The sequence below is a fragment of the Neovison vison genome, chromosome 13, assembly GCF_020171115.1.
Source record: "Neovison vison isolate M4711 chromosome 13, ASM_NN_V1, whole genome shotgun sequence".
NCBI lineage: Eukaryota > Metazoa > Chordata > Mammalia > Carnivora > Mustelidae > Neogale > Neogale vison.
Window position 1 is genome coordinate 106,240,024 of NC_058103.1, and position 25,912 is coordinate 106,265,935.

Sequence of the window (25,912 nt, forward strand, 5' to 3'; positions counted from 1 at the left end):
AAAATTCTTTTAGATAATGGCATGTTTAACTTCTGAACTACTAAGCTATATTTTCAAAGAAGTCTTATCCTTGGCAATTTAAAAACAAATAGGCATTAGAGAGACTGATTTCCCCTCCTCCCACAATGGTAAGGTCCGTTTTCTCTCTGATGACCACCAATCATTTGTCCATTTCCAAAACCATTAGCTGAGCTCTTCATTCTCCCACAGGTTTAAAATACTCATTGCCTAACTGTTGAAATTTATTTTTATCTAACTTGTAAACATCCCCTACTTACAAAATCTAATGTCTGTGGATCTTAGAAGCTTTCTTTCCTGCTCCCCTCTTGCTAATAATGTTCCCTGACTTTATGTCTTATTTTCCTTCACCATTACTTCCAAACTGCCCTGTTGTGGCAGACACTCCTGTTTGCCCACTGAACAGGCAATTGCCCTTAACTTCCTGGCTACCAGATTCCCATTTTTCTTCAGGAATCAGATGGGCATGTGGTTTTGGAGAAGCTGATCATTTCTTCGATCCCAGAACATGAAACCTGATTTGTTCTCAAAATATGATCCTCTGACCTGTAGATACTTCTGCGAGCTTTTTATCAGTTCTCTGGGTCTGGATTATTTTCATAATAGTAGTAAGACATTATTTATTATTTTTACTTTGTTGATACTTGCCCTGATATGCACTGATAATGCAAAAGCAATGGTGGGTAAAATGACTAGTATCTTGGCACAAATCAGGTAAATGGCACCAGATTGTACTACTAGCCATCACATTTTCACTGCTGTCCCTCACAGTAAAAGTAAAAATTTTGAAAGAGTTTGAGCGTTGGTATTAATCTTCTTTGAATGCTTGGTAGTATTCACCAGTAAAGGCATACATTCCCGGACTTTTGTTCATTAGGAGGTTTTTGATTATTGATTCAATTTCCTACTAGTAATTGGTCTATTCACACTTTTTACTTCATCATGATTCAGTCTTGATAAGGTGTGTGTCTAAGAATTTATCCATTTCTTCTAGGTTGTTTAGTTTTGTGGCATATAGTTAGTCTTAGAAGTCTCTTATGACCTTTTGTATTTCTGTGATATCAGTTGTAATATGTCCTCTTTCATTTCCAATTGTATTTGACTTCTCTCCCTCTCTTTGTCTCTCTGGGTGAGTGTCGCTCTCTCTTGTGAATCTAGCTGAAGTCTTGTCAGTTTTATCTTTTCAAAGAACTACCTCTTCATTTCATAGGTCTTTTTAGTCTTTGTTTCATTTATTTGTGCTCTAATCTTTGTTATTTCCTTCCTCTACTACCTTTGTCCTTCATTTGCCCTTTTTCTAATTCCTTCTACTTTCTAGTTTCTAGTTAAGTTGTTTAGTTAAGACTTTTATTTCTTAAGGTAGGTATTTTTATTACTATAAACTTCCCTCTTTTTTTTTTTTAAAGAGTTTATTTATTCATTTGACAGAGAGAGATCACAAGTAGGCAGAGAGGCAGGCAGACAGAGAGAGAGGAGGAAGCAGGCTCCCTGCTGAGCAGAGAGCCCGATGTGGGACTCGATCCCAGGACCCTGAGATCATGACCTGAGCTGAAGGCAGCGGCTTAACCCACTGAGCCCCTTAAAAATGTTTTTGCTGGGGGCGCCTGGGTGACTCAGTGGGTTAAAGCCTCTGCTTTTGGCTCAGGTCATGACCTCAGAGTCTTGGGATCGAGCCCCACATCGGGCTCTCGGCTCAGCAGGGAGCCTGCTTCCTCCTCTCTCTCTCCCTGCCTCTCTCTGTCAAATAAACAAATAAAATCTTTAAAAAAAAAATGTTTTTGCTGAATCCCACAAATTCTGATATATTTACATTTTCATTTATCTGCAAGTATTTCTTATTTCTCTTTTCATTTTTTTTAACCCATTTGTTATTCATGTTGCTTAATCTCCACATATTTGTGAATTTTCTAGTTTCTAGTTGGTTTCTAGTTTTATAGCATTGTGGTTGGGATATGATTTTAGTCCTCTTAAATTTATTAAGACTTGTTTTGTGGTCTAACATATTTCTCCTAGAAAACGTTCCATATGCACTTGGAAAAAAATGTGTATTCTGTTGCTTTTGGATGGAATGTTCTGTATGTATCTGTTAACTCCATCTGGTCTAAAGTGTTATTTAAGATTGATGTTCCCTTATTGATTTTCTGTTGGAATGATCTGTCCACTGATGTAAATGGGGTCTACTCTTACTGTCTTGCTATCTATTTCTCCCTTTAGGTCTGTTAATAATTGCCTTATATAGTTAGGTGCTCTTCAATTGGTGTAAATATTTACAAGTATTATATCCTCTTGTTGGATTGACCTGTTTATCATGTAATGCCCATCTTTGTCTCTTTGTTCTAAACCTAAATGGATAAAAGATCTCAACATGAGGCAGGAATCTTATCAAAATCCTAGAGGAGAACATAGGCAGTAACCTCTTTGCCATCGTCCACAGCAGCTTCTTTCAAGACATGTCTCCAAAGGCAAAGGAAACAAAAGTGAAAATGAACTTTTTAGGACTTTGTCAAGATAAAAAATCTTCTGCACAGCAATGGAAACATTCAACAAAATGAAGAGGCAACCCACAGAATGGGAGAAGATATTCGAAAATGACATTACAGACAAGGGCTGATATCCAAGATCTTTAAGAACTCTTCAAACTCACCACTCAAAAAACAGATAATTGTGTCAAAAAAATGGGCAGAAGACATGAACAGGCATTTCTCCAAAGAAAATATACAGATGGCGAACAGACACATGAAAAAATGTTCATCATCATTAGCTATTAGGGAGATTCAAATCAAAACCACAGTGAGATACCACCTTACACCAGTTAGAATGGCCAAAATTAAGGAGACCGTAAACAACAAGTGTTGGAGAGGATGTGTAGAAAGGGCAACCCTCTTACACTGTTGGTGGGAGTGCAAGTTGGTGCAGCCACTTTAGAATACAGTGTGGGGATTCCTTAAGATATTAATAATAGAGTGGCCCTATGACCCTGCAATTGCACTATGGGTATTTACCCCAAAGATACAGGTGTAGTGAAAAGAAGGGCCATCTGTACCCCAATGTTTTGGGGTTTTTTAAAGATTCTATTTATTTATTTGACAGAGAGACAGATCACAAGCAGCAGAGAGGCAGGCAGAGAGAGAGGGGGAAACAGGCTCCCCACTGAGCAGAGAGTCCTATGCGTTTAAAGGTTTTTTGTTTGTTTGTTTGTTTGTTTGTTTTGTACCCCAATGTTCATAGCAGCAGTGGCCACAATCTCCAAACTGTGGAAAGAGTCAAGATGCCCTTCAACAGACAAATGTATAAAGAAGATGGTCCATATATACAATGGAATATTATGCCTTCATCAGAAAGGATGAATACCCGGGGGGGGGGGGGAGGTTGGGGTACCAGGTGGTGGGTATTATAGAGGGCACAGCTTGCATGGAGCACTGGGTGTGGTGAAAAAATAATGAATACTGTTTTTCTGAAAATAAATAAATTGGAAAAAAAATTTAATTTGGTATTAATAAAAAATAGTAACAGCTTTACTAATAAAAGTAGTATATAACAGAGTACAATGTGAGTTACAAGATTATTGCCTCCCCTAGCACAAATAATTTAGTTCAGAAGCATTGTGGTAGCAGTAAAAACAGAAAGAATGGCAAAAAACTCAAATTTAACTTCAAGAATTTGTGTTCGGGGACGCCTGGGTGGCTCAGTAGGGTAAGCCTCTGTCTTCAGCTCAGGTCATGGTCCCAGGGTCCTGGAATCGAGCCCCGCATCAGGCTCTCTGCTCTGACAGGGAGCCTGCATCCCCCTCTATCTCTGCCTGTTTCTCTGCCTACTTGTGATCTATCTCCCTCTGTCAAATAAATTAAAAATTAAAATAAAAAAATCTTAAAAAAAAAGAAAGGATGAATACCCAACTTTTGTATCAACATGGATGGGCCTGGAGATTATACTGAGTGAAATAAGTCAAGCAGAGAGAGTCAGTTATCATATGGGTTCACTTGTGGAGCATAAGGAATGACATGGCAGACGTTAGGAGAAGGAAAGGAAAAGTGAATTGGGGGAAATCAGAGAGGGAGACAAGGCATGAGAGTCTGTGGACTCTGAGAAACAAACTGAGGGTTTTGGAGGGGATTGGATGTAGGAGGTTGGGTGAGCCTGGTTGTGGGTGTTATGGAGGGCACTTATTGCATGGAGCATTGGGTGTGGTGCAGAAACAATGACTCTTGGAACACTGAAAAAATAAAATTTAAAAAGAGTTGAAGTCTGTTTTGTCTGGGGGTGCTGTGACTCTTGATCTCAGGATTGTATATCCATGCCCCATGTTGGGCATAGACTTTATTTAAGAGGAAAAAAAAAAAAGACTGTTGTATTACTCATATAGCCACTCCAGCTTTCATTTGTTTTCCATTTGCATAGAATATCTTTTCCATCCCTTCACTTTCAGTCTGTGTGTGTTCTTATATTTAAAGTGAATCTCTTGTAGGTAGTATATAGATGGGTCTTATTTTTTCATCCTAAGTACTTCTGTGTGTCTTTTGATTGGAAAAATTTAGTCTACTTATGTTTAAAGTAATTATTGATATTTCATAGTTAATACCATTGTTTGTCAGCTATACTTCAATTTAAAAAATAAAAATAATTTAAAATAATTATATTTTTTAAAGATTTTATTTATTTATTTATTTGACAGACAGAGATCACAAGTAGGCAGAGAGGCAGGCAGAGAGAGAGAGAGAGGAGGAAGCAGGCTCCCTGCTGAGCAAAAGAGAGCCTGATGCGGGGCTCGATCCCAGGACCCTGGGATCATGACCTGAGCCGAAGGCAGAGGCTTTAACCCACTGAGCCACCCAGGCGCCCCTAAAATAATTATTGATAGGTACTTATTGCCATTTGTTATTTGTTTTGTGGCTGTTACTGTAGTTCCTCTCTGTTCCTTTCTTTCCTTTTACTCTCTTCCTTTGCGGTTTGATGACTTTCTTTAGTGGTATACTTATATTGCTTTCTCTTTCTCTTTTGTGTATTTGCTGTAGGTTTTGTTTTGAGGTGATTGTGAAGCCTACTTATGTAACAACCTATGTCTATAACAGTCTATTTTTTAAAAAGATTTTATTTATTTATTTGACAGCACAAACAGGGGGAGCTGGAGTAGGAGAGGGAGAAGCAGACTCCCGGCTGAGCAGCGAGCCCAATGCAGGGCTTGATCTCATCATCCTGGGATCATGGCTCAAGCCAAAGGCATAAGCCCAACCAACTGACCTGCCCAGATGTCCCATAAGAGTCTCTCTTAAGCTGATCCTGTTCCAAAGCTTATTTTTTATTCTCCCCCTACCCAGGTTTTACTGGCAATGTCACATTTTACATCTTTTTATTTTGGGTATCTCTTAACTAATTATGGTAATCACAGTTATTTTTCCTACTTCTGTCTTTTAGCCTTTATACTAGCTTTATATATGATTAACCCACTACCTTTACTATTTTTAGAAGAGAAGGGAACTCTTTCACACTCATTTTAGGAGACCAGCATTGTCTTGATGCATAGGAGACAAGGATGTCACAGGAAAAGAAAATTATGGGCCATTATCCTGATAAACACAGGTACTAAAGTCCTCAACAAAATATTAGCAAACTGAATTCAACAGTTCAAATCCCACTGTGATCAAGTGGGATTTATTCCAGGGATGCAAAGATATTTCAACATCCACAAGTCAGGGGTGCCTGGGTGGCTCAGTTGGTTAAGAGACTACCTTCAGCTCAGGTCATGATTCCAGCGTCCTGGGATCAAGTCCTGCATCAGGTTCCCTCAGGGGGGAACCTGCTTCTCCCTCTCTCTCTGCCTACCACTCCCCCTACTTGTGTGCTCTCTCTTTCTCTCTCTGTTGAATAAATAAAATCTTAAAAAAAAAAAAAATCAGTGTTACACAACACATTAACAAAAAGAAGGGTAAAGATTATATGATTATCTCAATAGATGCAGGAAAAGCATATGACAAAATTCAAATCCGTTTATGATAAAAATTCTCAATAAAGTGGGTAGAGAGGGAACATACCTCAACATAATAAAGACCATATATGCCAAGTCCTTAACTAACATCATATTCAATTGTGAAAAGCTGAAAGCTTTTCTTCTAAGATCAGGAATAAGACAGGAATGCCCACTCTTGCCTCTTTTATTCAACATAGTATTGGAAGTCCTAGCTGGAGAAATTCTGTAAGAAAAAGAAATAAAAGACATCCAAATTGTGAAGGAGGAAATTTAAAAAAAAACAACAAAAAACTCACTATTTGCAAATGACATAATTATATATAGAAAACCATAAAGACTCCTTAAAAAACTGTTGGAACTAATAAATGAATTCAGTAAAGTTGCAGGATACAAAATCAATACAAAAGTCTGTTGCATTTCTGTATACTAATAACAGAATACCAGAGAAATTTAAGAAAACAATCCCGTTTACAGTTGCATCAAAAAGCATAAAATAGCTAGGACTAATTTAACCAAGGAGGCTAGAGACTTATGTATTGAAAACTATAAGACATTAATGTAAAAAATTAAAGACAACACAAATAAGTGAAAAAATACTCCGTGCTCATAGTTTGGAAGACTGAGTATCATTAAAATGTCCATACTACCTAAACCAGTCTACAAATTCAGTGTAATCACTAATTCCAATGGCATTTCTCATGGAACTAGAACAATTGTAAAATTTGTGTGGAACCACAAGAGACCCCAAACAGTCAAAGCAATTCTGAGAAAGAAGAACAAAGCTGGAGACACCTGATTTCTGATTTCATGACTCCCTGATTTTAAACTCCATTAAAAAGCTACAGTAATTAAAACAGAATGGTATTGAACAGAATTGCCCAGAAATAAACCCAAACATATATGGTCAATTAATTTATGACAAAGGAGCCAAGAACATACAATGGGGAAAGAACTGTCTCTTCAATAAATGGTGTTGGGAAGATTGGACCAACCACATGTAAAAGAATGAAACTTGAACACCATCTTACAACATCTACAAAAATCAACCCCAAATTTAAGGCTTGTACATAAAACCTGAAATCATAAAACTCATAGATGACAACGTAGGCAGTAAGCTCCTTGACATAGGTCTTGGCATTGATTTTTTTAATCTGACACCAATCACCATTGTACATATTGCAAAAGCAATAGAAGGAAAAATAAACAAAACAACATAAAATAAATAAAATAAAAATAAAATAAAAAGCTTCTACACAGCAAACACAGCAAAGGAAACCATCAACAAAATGAAAGACAACCTGCTGAATGGGAGAAAATATTTGCTAAGCATATATATCTGATAAGAGGCTAATATCCAAAATACAAGAATTCATACAACTGAACAACAACAACAAAAAAAGTCTGTTTAAAAACTGGACAGAAGAGGGGTGGCTGGGTAGCTCAGTTGTTAAGTGTCTTTCTTTGGCTCAGGTCATGATCCCAGGGTCCTGGGATTGAACCCCATTTCAGGCTCCCTGCTTGGCAGGAAGCCTGCTTCTCCCTCTCCTGCTTTGTCTGCTTGTGTTCCCTCTTTCTCTGTCAAGTCAATCAATCTTAAAAGGGGGGGGGGGGCAGAAGATCTAAAGAGATATTTTTCCAAAGAAGATATACAGATGGGCAACAGGTATATAAAAAGATGTTCAACACTATTACTCATCGGTTAATTATAAGTCAAAACCATGAGTTATCACTTCATACCTGTTAGAATGGCTATTTACCAAAATAATAATAAATAATAAATACTGGTTAGGATGTGGAAAAAAGTTCACTGTTGGTGAGGAAGTAAATTGGTGCAGCCACTATGAAAAACATATGGAGGGTCCTCAAAAAATAAAAATAGAACTACGATATGATCCAGCAATTTCAGTTCTAGGTATTTATCTGAAGAAAACAAAATCACTGAAAGATGTAAGTACCGCCATGTTTATTGCAGCATTATTTACAGTGGCCAAGATACAGAAACAACCTAAGAGTCCATCAGTGGGGGAATAGATAAAGTAGATGTGATGTATATATACAATGGAATATTATTTGGCCACAAAAAAATTAAATCTTGCATTTTCCTGTGTCAGCTATACTTAAATTTAAAAAAAAATCATAAAAAAGAAAAGTGGGGGAAATTCTTGCCATTTATAATAACACGGTTGGACCTCAAGGGCATTGTGCTAAATGAAATAACTCAGAGAAAGACAAACACCACATGATCTCTCTTATCTTATATGTGGAATCTTTTAAAAAAAAAAAACAACTTGAAACAGAGAACAGATTAGCAGTTACCAGAAGCAGGGAGTAGGGGTGGGAAAAATGAGTGAAGGAAGTGAAAGGTTGAAAAAATATATCTTTAAAAGCCAGTTTATCTTTAAAATATCTTTATATATCAAATCTCACCTTGTGAGTACATGTCATTTTATATTCTATGTGACAAAAGGGGAAGTACATATAAAGTAGGTCTGCTGCATGCCAAAATGTATTTTTCTCTAGGTAAAGCACTTTTGCAATTGAGTTGCAAGCTGACCTAGCCCGTTTTTCATGGGATGTCCTTTTTACTTGAAAGTACAACTAAAAGTATAGGTATTCAGAGCTGGGTATTTGCAGACATTTTCTTAAAAGTCAATGAAATGAACCTATTAACTCCAAGGAAAACAACACTATTTGTTATCAATGATAAAATATGAGCTTTCAAGCAAACATTGTATTTTTGGAACATTTATCTCCCTCCCCGCCCCCAGTAGTTTGACAGCCTACCAATACCTAAAGGATTTTCTGATGAACTCAGAGGCAATATCAGCAACTATGACTTTTTTGTATTAATGGAATATGTTGGTATATGAAAAAGTTGTATAACTCAGTGAACCATTATTTTCCAAATGACTAATAATGATGTTAAAAATCATGCATGGGTAGAAGAAGCATTCAAAGTACTAGACAGACCAAAGGACTGTATTGTAACAGATTACAAAAAGTTCATTGATATAGTCAGATTCCACATTGCCATTAACCTCTAAGAACTATCATTTGTTTGGTTTTGGTGTCGTATCAAAGAATAACCACAATTACCTGAAAAGGATGCATATATAAAATCTATGTGAGGCCAGTTCTCTTTATATAGTTCAGCACATTTCACCAACAGATTAAATGCAGAAACAAACATGAGAATCAAGCAGTTGTCTATTAACCCAGCCATTGAAGAGATTTGCAAAATGTAAATCATTGTCACTATTCTTTTTTCCCTTTCTTTTGAAAAATTACAGCTTTTTCTTTTTTTTAAGATTTTGTATATTTGTTTGACAGAGAAAGAAATCACAAGTAGGCAGAGAGGCAGGCAGAGAGGGGAAGCAGGCTCCCTGCTGAGCAGAGAGCTTGATGTGGGGCTCATCCCAGGACCCGGAGATCATGACCTGAGCTGAAGGCAGAGGCTTAACGCACTGAGCCACCCAACACCCCTATTTTTATTTAAAATGTTACATATATTCATATGTACTAAGTTTTTTTTTTTTTTAATTTTTTTTTTCTATTTTATTTTTTTTTTTGAGAGAGAGAGAGACAGTGAGAGAGAGCATGAGCGAGGAGAAGGTCAGAGAGCGAAGCAGACTCCTCATGGAGCTGGGAGCCTGATGTGGGACTCGATCCCGGGACTCCAGGATCACGCCCTGAGCCGGAGGCAGTCGTCCAACCAACTGCGCCACCCAGGCGTCCCTCATATGTACTAAGTTTTTAAAAGTCATTTTAAACAAGTTGATGCAAGTCAGATTTTTTCTTTTTAAGTTCTAGTATGGTGAATATCAATAGACATAGTCCACATCAGAGCTCTTTGGGGTCTTCAATTTTTTGTTAATCTTTTTATTTTGGGATAGTTAATAGGTTGGGTTTTTTTTTTTTTTTTTTGAAAGATTTTATTTATTTATTTATTTGACAGATCACAAGTAGGCAGAGAGGCAGGCAGAGAGAAAGGGAAGCAGGTTCCCCACTGAGCAGAGAGCCCGACGCGGGGCTTGATCCCAGGATGCTGAGATCATGACATGAGCCAAAGGCAGAGGCTTAACCCACTGAGCCACCCAGGCGCCCCGGGATAATTAATAGGTTTAATAAATAATTCAGAAAGATCTCATGTATCCTTTACCTAGTTTCCCCTAATGGTAACACCTTGCAGAGCTATAGTACAGTATTTATTGCAAAGGGGATACTGACATTAATGCAGTCCACCTATCTTAAGATTTCCCCCATTTTGCTTGTGCTCACTTGTGTGTTTCTCTCGCTCTCTGTGTATGTGTGTATATTTAATTCTGTGCAGTTTGATCACATGTGTGGGCTTGGGTTATTTACCACATGGTCAAAATATAGAACATCTCCATTACTGTAAGAACTCTTGTGTTGACTTATCTAACCACTCAGCTCTACTACCAACCCTTCCTCCTGGCAACTAATAATCTGTTCTATGAGTCTCTAATTTTGTTATTTCAAAATCATTAGTTTCATTTTTTTTAATATTTTATTTATTTGAGAGAGAGAGTGTACAAGCAGAGGGAGGAGGAGAAGGGGAGGGAAAAAAGAATCCAAGCTGACTCCCACTGAGCTACCCAGGAGACCCTCAAAATCGTTAGCTGTTTTAAGTACAAGTTAGAATCTTTCACTTTTAATTTCTAATATAGTAAATACTAACTGATAAAGCCTACATAAATAAAAGCTCTGTAAGGTTCTCTGTTTTTAAGACTATAAAATATTTCCCAAGACCAAAATATTTAAAAACAGCTGGCTTGAGGCAGTGAGAATCATTCCCATTTCTCCTTCCCAAGCTACTACAGAACAAGGTGTGGTTTGTGATGTCTCAATTTAGAATTCTCATAGGGTCATCAATATGAGTGATGATTAGGTTCTTTAGTATAATTTGCTCTATCCATGATATTGGTTAAATTAAAACTTTTCTACTGACATCTGTGATTCTGAATGATTCAGAAGAAAGACTTAAGTTTTCTGTTGTATTCACCTTACTTTGTGGGTTATCGTTGTTTCGTTTGGTTTTATTTAAGATTTTATGTATTCGAGACAGAGAGAGAACACGAGCGGTGGGGAGAGGTAGCAGGAGAGGGAGAAGTGGACTCTCGGCTGAGCAGAAGCTCTGATGAGGGGCTTGATCCCAAGACCCAAAGGCAGACACCCAACCATCTGAGCCACCCAGGCACCCCTTGTTTCTTATTTTCTTGTTTGTTTTTATATCCTATGGGGTTAGAGAATGGAGTAGAGATGACAAGTTCCAGTCCTGACTTTTTAGGAAATGAGTATGTGAAAGGAAGTAAGAATTGTGTTTAGTAAAAGAAGTAGTTGCTGCCAAAGAATGAATTTTTCTCATTCTTTATTCTTGAAAAGCTAATTCTAGTGCTTCCCTTGAAACAATACAGGAATGGGAGGGATTATCAGCCTTCTGTGGAAAAAAAAATAGTTTCAGAGGTAGTACTCAGGTCACTATCATCACTCATCAGCTGCAAAGTTAATAGCTTTGCTGAAGGAAAATGTGGTGAATTTCAAGTAGGCAGGAGATTATGGATTGAGAAGAGTTAGAAGAGCAGAATAGATGCTTCTCTCAATAAAAAAACCTTTGCCACAGTAATGGACACTGCCATGTAATTTGTATTATACAGTGATTTTATTTATGAGATTTTTCTTCCTTTGTTAAATTTCCAGCATAATATATCCATTCCCACACACTGGGAAGTTAAGACGGGCTTGAATTTTAGGGTCATATGATGTGCTATCTCCTCTTTACCAGAAGAGGTCTTTTGGGTTTGAGCCTGAGATTCTATAGGGATCATTGCAGGAGATCTCCCTATGGCTAGTCTTATAGTCTTCAAATTATATGTTCACTTGCACTTGCATTTTCTAGTACAAACTGGAGCTGCCTTTACTCCTGGCCTTGGCCAGGCTGATTGGTTAAAATTGAGTGCTAAAGTAAGTTGTCTGTGAATAAGAGAATATGTGGTTTCAAAGAACTGTTTGATGGCTGGTTATGGTGCCAGCTACCGTGTCTTTCTTTTTCACTTTTTCCTCCTTGCCTTCTGCTACAAGATGTCTTGGAAATTAACCAGAGTTACAATCAAATTCTTTTTCAAAGCAAGCTTAAGTGAAATCTGGAACAACAGACCTGCAACCTATGTTTCTCCTTCCTTCTTCCATCTACCTTCCTTCCTTCCAGTAGTCAAGGTCAAAGAGTGTTTGAAAAGGTGATTTCCTCCTTCACTAATACTTAAATGTTGTGTTGTTTTGTGATTTACTTGAAATATTCTATTGTATTCTGTTAAGAGCTTTGTGGAAAGGAGGAATTCAGATTCTTCTTCCTCAGAAGAAAGAATTCAGAACTTCTTTCTCAGTTACTGTGATTTCTTACCGGCCAGGCTCTTGCAAACAAGCAATTACTGATCTTCCAGGATAAGCAAAGATAATCTGTAATTATTTAAAAAATACAATAAATTTATTTATTTCAAAATCTCAGTCAACAGGAGGCAGTTCAAATAATTGAAGATTTTTTCCTGTATTTTAATTTTAGAGACAATTAACATAATTGATAAATGGGGAATGCCTGGGTGGCTCAGCAGTTGAGCGTCTGACTCTTGATTTTGTCTCAGATCATGATCTTGCAGTCATGGGCTCGAGCGCCCCTCACTCCCCTGCCAGCACTCTCCCAGCCCCCCACCCCACTCAGCATGAATTCTGCTTGGGATTCTCTCCCTCTGTCCCTTCCCTCCTCCCCTCAATACTCTCTCTCTAAAAAAAATAAAATTGATAAATATAATTTTGAATAAATACCAGTTATTCTTTTTAATAACCCACCATAGGGGCGCCTGGGTGGCTCAGTTGGTTAAACGTTGGACTTTGGATTTCCACTTGATCATGATCTCAGGGTTGCGAGATCAAGCCCCACATTGGGCTCAGTGCTGGGTGTGGAGCCTGCTCAAGATGTTCTCTCTCCCTCTCCCCATCCCCCACATTTGCTTTCTTTCTCAAAAACAAAACTACAATAAAAATTTTGCAAACAGTCAAGTTTTATAGGGGAGTACTTTCATGTTTATCCATGAATCAGAAATCTATATTATTATTAATATTGCTGAATCACTGTAAGATCTCAAAGGACCTTTGGAATTATCAAAGAAAGAGAATATAGTATTTAGTATACTTGGTGACATTCTACATTCTATATAATCTTGTCCAATAATTCTGTATAAATCTGAACATTTACCTAACCATTATCTCCCATTATCTTTCATTCTTGGATAAAAGGAGTTTCTTAGAGTTACTGATGGTATCAGTAGAGCCATCTTCCTCTCTGCCTTTTGACTATGAAGATGAAGGTAATCAGACTTCTATTTGTGAAGAGGAGAGGGAAATATCTGTCCCCAATATTTCTTCACTGCATTTTCTACCCCCAAAATTATGTTGCAGCCTTAAATTTTTCTTCCATCAGTTCCTCTCATGTAGGAGGCAGCTGAAGTCAGTGTATATTACTTCTTGAGGAGAGATTAATGGCTCTGTCCTTTCTTTATTCTCTCCAGTCCTCATTTCTGCATCACCTGCCTATCAGCACTTAGATCTCTAATAGGTGCTATTAAGAGTAATATCTAAAGGTGAATTGTAAAGAAGTATCATTAAAAGATAAAGGACACGCACTGGGGAAATTTAAGATATTTCCGTCTTTAAATTCTCTTGTCTCTTTTTAGGTTTTTCTTTTGTTTTGTTGTGAATCTCCCCATTCAGTGAGTCCTGGGAGCCCCCCTGTGGCACTCTAGCATTTTAGAGACCAAGAATTGGCCTGAGTTTTATTGTTTTTATGGCTAGTAAGGTATTTAATGACCTTAACTTTTTATGTTCCTGTTACTCAATTTTCCCTGCTGGCTCCAGTCTCCTGACGATTCCTTCTCTTGTGTCCTAGGTATATGGGAAAGGTGGCAAAATAAGTCCTCTTCTGATTTTTTATCCTCTCTTGGAGAGCGGTAAATGAAATTGTGTTTGTTCCAGTGAATAGTAGACTATGAAATCCCATGAAGCCACCTAGGTTATTAGATAAATATCACAGAGCTGCTTATTATGCACTATGGCTTAATGTAGATTATAGATGTGACCAAATGGTAATTAGCAGAGCTAGAGCTGTAATTAAACATTATTGTGCTGCTCCGTGACTTCTCCGATTTCTGTTGCAAAGTAGGGAACTGAAGAGTTCCAAACCAATAGGTGGATTTCTTTATTTCTCCCCCCAACCAAAATCTCTTTTAATTAACTCACTAAATGAAGTCATCCTCACACAAACATAATCCTGAATTCTACTTACTACTGCTGATCAGTTAAGAGTAGTTTGGTGCATATACATGTTAATTGGCTCTTTGTATAATACATTTTGTTTTTCTAACTGATTATTTCTGCTAAGTTCCTTCTCTGCATGTATTCTGTAGCAGGGTTTAACTTGGCAAACTGAATGCAACAAGGGTGTTTCCTACTTAAATCTTAGATGTTTTTTGGATCTGTCGGTACAGAACTAGGGGCTTGGCTTTATTTACATTTTTAGTAGCTTCCTTCCCTTCTCATTGGTCTCCCAGAGGCAGTGAATGATCTACCAGGAAATGAAGCCATTTCTAGAAAACAGCTGCCCTTGATGGCTGAGAGAGGGAGTGTGTGTGTGTGCGTGCGCACGCGCACATGTGCATGTGTGGGCACACGTGTGTAGGTGACTCCCTGGGGACTTACCTCCTTCTGTGTTTTGGATTGCTGCCTCAGCAATGGAACAGATTAGCAACAGGACATGCTCAAACAAGGCAGTCAGAAAATTCAGAGGAGTGACTTAAAAGATTCAATCTAATCTGTGTCCAAGAAGGAGGACATTGCCGGAATTTCTCCTGATAGTAGAAGAATGGTATAGAAAAGACAACAGCCTCTTAGGCAAAGGAAATGTACATACTGATTGTGAAATTGTTTTTGACTCAGTTCTTCTGCAGGAGAAAAAAATAGAAAAACAGAGGTGAGGCCAAGAGTAAAGATGATCTGTGTACTCTGTTGTAATTCTGGAGGTCCAAAGTGTTATGAGCTACCTTCTTGAAGCCTTCCTGAAAGGGCTTGATGGTTAGACCCAGATTCCAGCCATATACAGGGGTAGCAGAGACTTGAGCTTACTTTTTCTGTGTTTTCACCTTCAAATTTGTGCATAGAAATTTTACAGGTCTTTCGGGAATCTGGCACATCCAAAGAAAGCAAAGATATCTTTTGGCCTTGACCATAATGCAGAAAATTCATTATACGGGCTTTGACTTTCTTTTCTTTTATGAAAGAGGTGGAGTTAGGGAAGTATGGGGTTGGGCATCAGGGGGAAGGTGGGTGCATGACAACAAGCAGATAATAATAATGTTTTGGCAGCCTTTCAGGGACCAGAATTCATCAGAATCTGTGTTCTAGCATTCAGTGGACTCAGTGATGATTCACAAATAGCAGTGACTTCTAACCCAAGAAGTGAGAGCTGACTGCAGTAGAGGCTATACCCAGATCTCAGCTTCTAGAGTAGTATCTTAGGCCAGGAAGGGGTGTGTGTGTGTGTGTGTGCGTGAATATGTGAATGTGTGTGCTAAGAAAGGAAGGTAGAATATAGGTTCAGCAGTGGACATTCAGTAAAACCAGAGTTCTGTTGCAGAACTGTCCAGCAGCTTGGATTATGAATGCATATGCGGCTCTCTAAATGTAGGTCCATTGAAGGAGTATAATCAAACTGCACTAAAAAATCTTTTGTGGGGCACTGGGTGTCTCAGTCAGTTGAGTGTCTGATTCTTGGTTTCTGCTTAGGTCATGCTCTTGGGGTTGTGAGATGGAGTCCTACATCAGAGCCCCATGTAGGCTCCGGGCTTGGCAGGGAATCTACTTGAGAATTTTTCCCTCTGTACCGCCCCCGCTCATTTGTGCTTGCTCTCTCTCAAAATAAATAAATCTTTTTTAAAAAGTCTTTCACAAGGTGAAGAAAATCACAATCCTTGACTCTCATTTTCTAGGTCTTTTGAATGGTATCATACTTAATCTTCAGGGAAGATTAGTCAGTGTGTGAACTGAGTGCTTTCGCATGTGCAGGACACTGTTCAGTTAGGATTTGGGCACTGTAGACTCAGAGTATTTTCATGAGTCTGATAAATGCTAGGATTTAAAGAGTTAAGGGATTATTATCTTCTTCATTACAACTTTTAATTCTGGATATGTTGAATTTTTGGTTTCTAAGTGATTGCATTCTTGTGAGAGGTTCTAGTTTTAGAGGTAGGTTGCTGGTTCTTGTGTTCACCTATTTCTGTCTGTGTGTGCGTAATCAACTTCATCTGCAGACTGCCATGAATTGGCTTCTGGATAGTAATAGCACCTGCTGTTCCTTAAAGTTAATTTGATGTTGGATTCATGCTCCAAAATGCCATTCTTATTAACCAGTCACTGTTGTAATCTCTAAGGGTTAGAAACCCCCATCGGGTTGCTCCTAGCCCTCCTATAATTTTTAAGTAGATGTTCTTCTAGTTAAAGATGAGTTAAAGCTCTAGTCTTCTTGAAGTGACATTTCGAGGCTCTGGATAGTTTCTCCCCTTCTTTATCTCTTCCCATATTCTTGGATTTTGTACCTGATTAATGTATTATTTGTCAAATGATAGATTGGTGGGAAACAGTGGTGGCAGTAGAACATGCCTCAGAAGTCTTTTCTTTCCCATCAATCTATGTGCTCTAAATACTGTTGAAATCTGGACCTGGTTCTTTATCACTAGAGGTTTTTAAATGAGACAGGATTTTTTTAGTACACTTTTAGCTAAGCACAGTTTATGAGGAAGATCATTAATAAGAAATACAGCTTCTCCTACCACAGGGTGCACTCATATAAACGACTAGATTTGTAGTGGTGTCACAAGCTGGAACTTGAAAGGAAGGACCAAAATCTTATATTTAGAGCCTTCCACGCTGGCAGGAAAGAATGTAGGACTAGATTAAATATAGAGAAGGTATTTCCTCTAAATGTTCTCTCTGCAACTCAGCTACTACTTTTCTTCCCTCACAGATGGAGTCTCCTGTCTCTACACCAGCGGTGCTGCCACTGCACCTTTTGGTACCAGTGGTCAGTAATGACATCTCATCCCCCTGTGAGCAGATCATGGTTCGTACCCGATCAGTTGGGGTCAACACATGTGATGTGGCTCTGGCTACAGAGCCTGAGTGCCTGGGCCCCTGTGAACCTGGGACAAGTGTCAACCTCGAGGGCATCGTGTGGCAGGAAACAGAAGATGGTAAGTGCTATGTGGGACTTTCCCATCCCTTCTCAACCTTCTTCTGCCAACACGGGCTTATCGTGTAAATAACACCAAATATTTATTAGGAGTCTCAAGTGCCATAGTCTGCTTATGAGACCTATCCAGATGATTGCAGCAAACTTCTTAGTAAGATCGTCCAGCTTCTCGAGTTTGCCAGCTTTTAAAATTAATTATCTACCCTTCATATCAATCAACAGTATCGGCCCTTGTATTTAAGCAGTCATTTGATAAGTGTTAGCCAGGTAATTTAAACTGGGTCTATACTCTCCATACTCCTCTGTATCATTTTATGTGGGAGAATTTGAAGGTAAATGAACTTTATTGGGTCAGGTTGAGGAGAATAAAGTAATGAAAGGACAGCTGTGGGAGTCAAGGAAATGGAAAACATTCACTCTTAAATTGACTTAGTGTTGGCTCATTGAATATGCAACTCTGGCCTTTTTTAACACCTGGAGGTGTAGCCAGCTCCTTCCCACTGGTTGCCTCATTGCCCAGCCACCCACGCCACTTCATGCATCTGTCACTTAGTACTGATTTTATAGGCCTAGGCAACAGGGAGATGTTTACATGGTCTTGTTTTCAGGCATCCACTAAGCAGTTGGCTCACTGTTGGGTGCTTCTGCCTGAGGCTACCATCCAGACTTCTTGTATGTTCCATTTGCCCCTCAGAACAGAATTTCTTCTATTTTGGAAGTTCATAAACCTAAAATTTAGAGGTATAAAGGGAGTTAACCAAGTATTTCTGATCCCTTGGTATCCTTTGATTTCAGCACATATATTCTTTTTATAAAGAATCCAAGTTCTTGTTAAAGTATGTGTGGTTTATAGAGGCTGGGCCTCAGGGTCCCATCAGGTCTTGGCATCAGTAACCAGACTTTCAAAGCGTCCCCACTCTGGAGTTTAGAGGCCCAGAGGAGCACAGCTCATTATCTCTAATTATCATAAGCTATCTTGTCAGTTTGCCCATGGAAATTCAGGCATTTCATTGTGGTCATTCTAATCAAAGTCTGTTCCTCTGAATGTTTTGTTGTGATTCGGTATTTATTTAAAGTCTACCGTGCAGTAGGCATTGAGGTGATATAGGTTAAGAATTCTGTGTTTTGGAGGCACCTGGGTGGCTCAGTGGGTTAAAGCCTCTGCCTTCAGCTCAGGTCATGATCCCAGAGTCCTGGGATCGAGGCCCACATCGGGCTCTCTGCTCCATGGGGAGCCTGCTTTCTCCTCTCTCTCTGCCTGCTTGTGATCTCTGTCTGTCAAATAAATAAATAAAATCTTTTAAAAAAAAATTCTGTGTTTTTGGCTTTCTCATTGTTAAACAGCAGTATAGTAAAGTTTCAGCTTTCAGAATAACATTGCTGATGAGGTTTTATTGTGTGCCCAAAACCATAATGCCAAAAAAAAAAAAAAAAAAACCTATTGTGTTAAAAACTGATGCAGGGACAGTGGAGACAGAAGTTGATCCTAGAGGTTGACTCTCAATGTGTGTATTCAGTATACAATCTGGAAATCACAAGTGGCTATATCTTTTGTTTTAAAAATGTCATCTGCCTATGGCCAAATGTCTAAACAGCCACAATGTCTGTTGGAATGACAAACATGTCCAGACCTTAGCTCTGTGACACCAAGCAACCTTCGGGGTCTGTTACCTCAATATATTGAAGATAGAAGACATAAATTTCCTGCCTGTTTATTCTATCCATCTTTATGATGGTGACTTTTCTCCAAGGGCAAGATGGTTTTCATATGTGTGAACCTGATGAAAACTTTGCAGGAAAGTGAAGCTAAACCTTTCAGTCTCCTGAGAACAGTGGTTACTTTTTATTTTAATCCCAGAATTCCTGTTCTCCCTTCCTGCCAAGGCAATGTTAGCACACACACAAAAAAATTTTTAAATTATTTCATCTGAAAAGCTGTGTGGTTATACCTGGCAGCTTATTAGCAAGTTCCCCTGTTACATATTTTGCATGCACCCTACATCTTATTTCACAGTAGTTATCAGATTTTGTAATTTTATATAATTCTGGTTTCCAGTAATATCTATCTCTTCCACTTCTTTTCTTTTTTTAAGATTTTATTTATTTATTTGACAGAGATCACAAGTAGGCAGAGAGGCAGGCAGAGAGAGAGGAGGAAGCAGGCTTTCCTCAGAACAGAGAGTCTGGGGGCAGGGGAGGGAGCAGCCTCCCTGCTGAGGAGAGAGCTGGATGTGGGGCTTGATCTCAGGACCCTGGGATCATGACCTGAGCCAAAGGTAGAGGCTTTAACCCACTGAGCCACCCAGGTGCCCCTCTTCCACTGTTTTAGAATTCTGTGAGCTCAGGGACTCTGTTTTGCTCATCATCGAATATCTAATACTTAACACTTGGCCTCTATAGTAGGCCCTCAAAAATATTTGAGTGAGTGAATGCTTACATCTAGTTATTGTCATTTCTAGATCTATGTTAACATGTATCTAATGGATATTATAATAATTGTCTGAACTTAGAAACCATATCAAATACTTTATAAAATTCTAAACCTTCTCTGAAACTCAGAATAATTATTGCTGTCACCAGGTAGTGAGATCACTCTCACCTATTTATATCTGTAAGGTTTTTAGTTCTACTTTTAATACCATATTTTCTCCCATTTACTGTATTGTGTTTCATAGCTTGGTACCTCTCCTCTTTCTTTTTCATTCATCACAAGGGAAAGAGAACTGTTCTGCAATTAGATACTATACTCTGCTTTCTGGCCCTCCCATAGGGCCTTCACCTGAACCATCAGTTGGCAAAGGTCTGAACTGGGATCAGAGTTGGTTTACATTCCTTTTCATCTTCAAGTGACAGAGATTTCCTGCAAAGATCATTCTCTGCAGATCTGTAAGATACGGTATACTGAGTCAGTCCTCAAGTTAATAATAAGAACTATATACAGATACTTTAGGAAAAAAAATCCTTCAACCTTCTAGGATTTTTGTCTGCCACCTGACTCTTTGTACTTCTGTCTGTCTCTTTTCCCAGCAAACTACTATCTTCAAATAGAAAAATCCTTAGAGCTTAGAGAGAAGCTGTGAATGCTTGGCCTCTGAGGGAAATGGAGGATCATGAGGTCCTTGTAGAACTGAGCTACCTTGCTGAGAACAGGTGTAGGGGTCAGGAGCTCAGTTCTTCCTGGTTTCTTTGCCTACCTGTCCTGCAGTATTGCTTCTTTCTTCCCTATCTCTCAGTGCAAACCTTGCCTTGGAGACATTTTTAAATTACTGCAGATTCCATCTCTTTTTAGGCTGTTCATAATTCAGCCAGTACTGCAAAGATCGTCCTTGACTAGGCTCAACTAAGACCCACGTGTAACTTGGAATGTTTTCTTTGACTTTTTTGAGACTTAGCACTTATGCGGAGGTCTAATTCCATCTGATTTCATTTTGTCCCACCTTACTTCAAATCAGAATAACAGGGGTGCCTGGCTGGCTCATTTGGTTAAGAGTCTAACTCTTGGTCTCAGCTTAGGTCTTGATCTCAGGATCATGAGTTCAGACCCCACAATGGGCTCTATGCTGGGCATGGAGCCTGCTTTTAAAAAATAATAGAGGGACGCCTGGGTGGCTCAGTTGGTTAAGCAGCTGCCTTCGGCTCAGGTCATGATCCCAGCGTCCTGGGATCGAGTCCCACATCGGGCTCCTTGCTCGGCAGGGAGCCTGCTTCTCCCTCTGCCTCTGCCTGCCATTCTGTCTGCCTGTGCTCGCTCTCTCCCCCTCTCTGATAAATAAATAAAATCTTAAAAAAAAAAAAATCGAAATAACAGGTTCCCAATCCATTCCTAGTTCACAAGGCTTACTTTAACCCAGGGTCCTAGAACAGTGTATAATAATCCTTAAGGCAGACCATGTTCTTTTACTGAGGCAAAATTGCTTCCTGGCTTCTATAATGTTTTTAAGAAAGGCAAGGCTGACTTTAAATAAGAATTCCAGGAGATGCTGTAGGTTTTCCTTTCTAAGCAGCCACACTAAGTGTAGCATTACTTTATCAAATGTGCTTTCTGGAAGAATTTGTGGTATAGTGGAAAGAGCACCAGAGTGAAGAATAGGAGAGCCGTATACTAGTTGACTATGGCATCTTAAAATATTAATATCAATGATGAAATTTCACTGTACACTTGTCGTATAGAGTTGTTTTCTCAGAAAAAAAGGAAACTACTCGCCTTGCCGGTCTCCCATTCAGAAGATCACTCACATTTTTCAACTCCTGATCCTAGTCTGACAAGTGGAAGAATTCACAAAACCCAGTTGCTTTTGGTGTAGGCATTTGCTAGGTGGTAAAAGCTGAGCTCGCAGTACTGCTTAGCAATCTCTTCATTCACCTTTAGCACAGTACTGCTTTAGCGATCCTGTTGCATTCACCTTTCCCAATACTTACCTCATTCTCGATTCATTAGCACAGTTCATTCTCTCTTCATGCTCTTAAGCAACTAGAATCAAAGACACTCGCCTAAACCGTCCCGCTTCCCTCTTCTTTATTAAAATGTATTTTTATGTCCTCTTATTTCTTTTTTCTCCTTATTTTGAAGATTCTTTAAGACTTTATACCATGAATTTTATCTACTTTTCTTCATCTTCATTATTTCCCCTTCTATTTAAACTCCCCCTGCAACAGTTACTTAGAGTGAAAGTTTTTTCCTCATCTTTGCTACCCTTTTGAATTTCTCTTCTTTTCTTCAGTACTTGCTATTGCTCTTAACAGTCTCTTTTCATCTACTCAGTATCGTATATCATCTTGCCATCAGATTTCTTCTGCCACTATTTGAAATCATCTCGTACCAATGATCATCTGTTTTCCCAAGGTCTTTTCTCAGTCCACCCTAGACTTTTACTTTTTTTTTAAAGACTTTATTTATTTATTTGACAGAGAAAGATCACAAGTTGTCAGAGAGAGAGGAGGAGGAGGAAGCAGGCTCCCTGCCGAGTAGAGAGCCCGATGTGGGACTCAATCCCAGGACCCTGAGATCATGACCTGAGCCGAAGGCAGAGGCTTAACCCACTGAGCCACCCAGGCACCCCACCCTAGACTTTTAGAAGCTTTACTGTTTCTCTATTCTTGAAACTCTCCTCTCGTCTTTATCCTACCTCTCAAAAATCTCATTTCTTGGGATTGGAGGGAGACAAACCATAAGTGACTCAATCTCACAAAACAAACTGAGGGTTGTTGAGGGGGGGTGGTCGAGAGAGGGGGTTGGGATTATGGACATTGGGGAGGGTATGTGCTATGGTGAGTGCTGTGAAGTATGTAAACCTGGTGATTCACAGACCTGTACCCCTGGGGATAAAAATACATTATATTTTTATAAAAAAATAAAAAAATTTAATAAAAAAATCTCATTTCTTTTTTTGATAAGTGTCAGTCCCTCTTCCTCCTTGTATTTATTAAGTCAGAAATTCCAGAAGGCTTTTAGGATGCTGAAATATTGATCAGTTCTGTTCTGTTGGCCTTTAGGGAGGGCCTATGGCAACTTGTGTCCCTTTCTCCCAGACAAGGAACCTTATCCACAATATATTTTTTTCACATCCTGTGTATTCCATAGTGGAGAAAGTTGAGGAAACATTGACTTAAGAATGGGATTTGGCTACAAGGAACGGAAGATGAAGTAATAGTGATTTAATAGAAGAAAATTCTGAAGGTAGGCAGTCCAGGGCCAGTATGATGACTTCAAATGTAATCAGTGTTCTAGGCTCCTTAAAGTTACTTCTTCATTGCAAAATTGCTAATGTAACTCTAGACATCACATTTACTTGCCAGGCTTGAAAATGAAGGAGAAGAGGGGCGCCTGGGTGGTTCAGTGGGTTAAGCCTCTTTGGCTCAGGTCATGATCTCTGGGTTCTGGGATCAAGCTGCGCATGGGGCTCTCTGCTCAGCAGGTATCCTGCTTCCCCTTCTCTTGCGGCCTGCCTCTCTGCCTACTTGTGAGATCTCTCTGTCAAATAAATAAGTAAAATCTTATTTTTAAGATTTTTAAAAAGAAAGAAAATGAAGGAGAAGAGTAAAGTAGCTTTGGCTTCCCACCTAATGTTTACCTTTAACAAATTTTTCCAGAAGCCAGATCTAAGACTTATGCCTACATCTCATTGGCTACCCCTTCTGCAAAGGAGACAAGGAAATACTGTGTTTTAACTGGATACATTATTTACCCACACAAAATAGAGTCATATTAAGACAGATGGGAAGCAGCCTTCTTTGCCGTTCTTTGCATAACCTTCATATGTCATAACTCCCACCAGAAGTCATTGGTTCAGTAGCTTTCTTTTAATAAGTGCAGTCTTTTATATTCATGGCTTCAACTGTCTCCCTTGTATGAACAATCTCCGTATCGTTATCTCTGGACTTGACCTTTTGCCTAATCCCATTTCACATATCACCAGAAGCTGATTTCTTAAATTCAGAATGTCTAAAAAAGAATATTCTTTCTCCTGAAATTTTGCTTCTCTTTCCCTCTTCCCTATTTCTCTTTATTATATCTACTTTCATTACCTGTATTACTATCCTAACTGTTTACTAATCTCAGACCTCCCTAGAGTTATTTCTGACTCTTACTTCTTTACCTTTTTTTTTTTTTTTTTTAAAGTAAGCTCCACACCCAGCGTGGAGGCCAGGGTTGGCCTTGAACTCACAACCCTGAGATCAAGACCTGAGCTGAGACTAAGTCAGATACTTAACCACTGAGCCACCCAGGCACCTCTATTCTTCAGCTTTTTTTTTTTTTAATAGCTTTTTAGTAGTTACTCTGGGGATTACAATATGTGTATTCAACTTTCCACAGTCTACTTAAAATTTGAATTTTTTTTGGCACCTCAAGTGGAATGTAGCAATCTTACCACTATTTAAGATCCTTTACCTTCTCTTCTTTTTTTTTTTTTTTTTAAAGATTTTATTTGTTTATTTGACAGAGAGAAATCACAAGTAGACAGAGAGGCAGGCACAGAGAGAGAGAGAGGGAAGCAGGCTCCCTGCTGAGCAGAGAGCCCGATGTGGGACTCAATCCCAGGACCCTGAGATCATGGCCTGAGCTGAAGGCAGCGGCTTAACCCACTGAGCCACCCAGGCGCCCCACCTTCTCTTCTTTATGTTGTAATTGTCTTACGCTCATTGCCAGAACAGGTAAAATCAAAATAAGAATGAGATCTGAAGTTTATATGAAATCCAGATTTCATTGTCCATACATAAAGTTTAATTGGAACCTAGGCACACTTCATCTATTTTCAGCCACTGTGCACTAGAGTGGCAGATCATATGGCCTGCAAAGTCAAAAATACTCACTGTCTGATCTTTTACTAAAAAGTTTGTAAACTCCTGGTCTTGTGTATTACATCTAATACATTGAGAACCCCATCAGACAGTCTTTAAAAATTTTTCCCTTTCAGTTGTGTGTTATATACTTTAAAGACTCAAGAGAATGGTTTATTATATTTACCCGTATACTTAACATTTCTGTGGCTCTTTCTTCATTCCTGGTGTTCCAGTTGTCTATTATTTTCCTTTTGTCTAAAGAATCTAATTCTTTTGAAGCAGGTTAATTGGCTATTAATTCTCTAAGAATGTCTTTATTTCACCTTAATTCTAAAAAATATTTTTTCTGGGGGCACCTGTGTGGCTCAGTGGGTTAAAGCCTCTGCCTTCAGCTCAGGTCCTGATCTAGATCCAGCCCTGTATCAGGCCCTCTCCTCAGCAGGGAGCCTGCTTTCCCTGCCTCACCCCGCCCCGCCCCCACCTGCCTTTCTGCCTACTTGTGATCTCTGTCAAATGAATAAATAAAATCTTTTTTAAAAAAAGATATTTTTTTCTGGATATAGACATCTAGGTTTACGTTTCTTCTTATAATTTAAAATTGCTCTATTTCTTTATACAGCTTCCATTGTTTCTAAGAAATACACAGTCACTTAAGTCATTTTTCCCCTATAAGTAATGCGTCACTTTCCTCTATTTGCTTTCAAAGTTTTTCATTTTGATTATGATGTGTGATGTGTCTGATGTGGATTTCTTTTGTGTTTATCCTGTTTGGGGGTTTACTTACTTAACTTCTTGAATCTGTAATTTTCTTTTTTCAAATTTTTAGAGTCTTCAGCCATTACTTGAAACATTTTTTTTTCATTCCACTGTCTTTCTCCTGCCCTTTTAGGAGCACAGTAACATAAATATAAACAGTCCTTATTAATTTCCACCTGAGATTCCTGTGTACTTTTTCTCCTTTATTAGACTATAAGATAGCTGAAGTCAGGAATTGCATTATATATATATCATTTTATTTCCCCCAAGAACTAGTTCAGTCTTTTCACAAAAAGTAAAATAACCAGTAAATATTTGATTAATAAAATTGTTTGTGCCTTGTGCTTTTGTATTTCAGGTATGTACGTAAAAATCTAATTTCTTGATAACTTCTCTTGGGTTCATTTGGGGTGTGTGTGTGTGTGTGTGTGTATATATTTATTTATTTATTAAGATTTTATTTATTTATTTGACAGAGAGCGGTCACAAGTAGGCAGAGAGGCAGGCAGAGAGAGAGAGGGAAGCAGGCTCCCTGCTGAGCAGAGAGCCCCATGCGGGACTCAATCCCAGGACCCTGAGAT

General features: G+C 38.7%; 1 protein-coding gene across 2 annotated transcripts in view; it reads left to right on the plus strand.

Annotated features, from left to right (window-relative positions):
• Positions 1 to 25,912, plus strand: part of ZNF609 (zinc finger protein 609) — a 231,184-nt gene that overhangs the window by 151,934 nt on the left and 53,338 nt on the right. For both annotated transcript variants that reach the window (XM_044229614.1, XM_044229615.1), the window contains exon 3: positions 17,070 to 17,295. In XM_044229614.1, the coding sequence (XP_044085549.1) occupies positions 17,070 to 17,295 (226 nt within the window). The remainder of the gene's footprint in view (positions 1 to 17,069; positions 17,296 to 25,912) is intronic.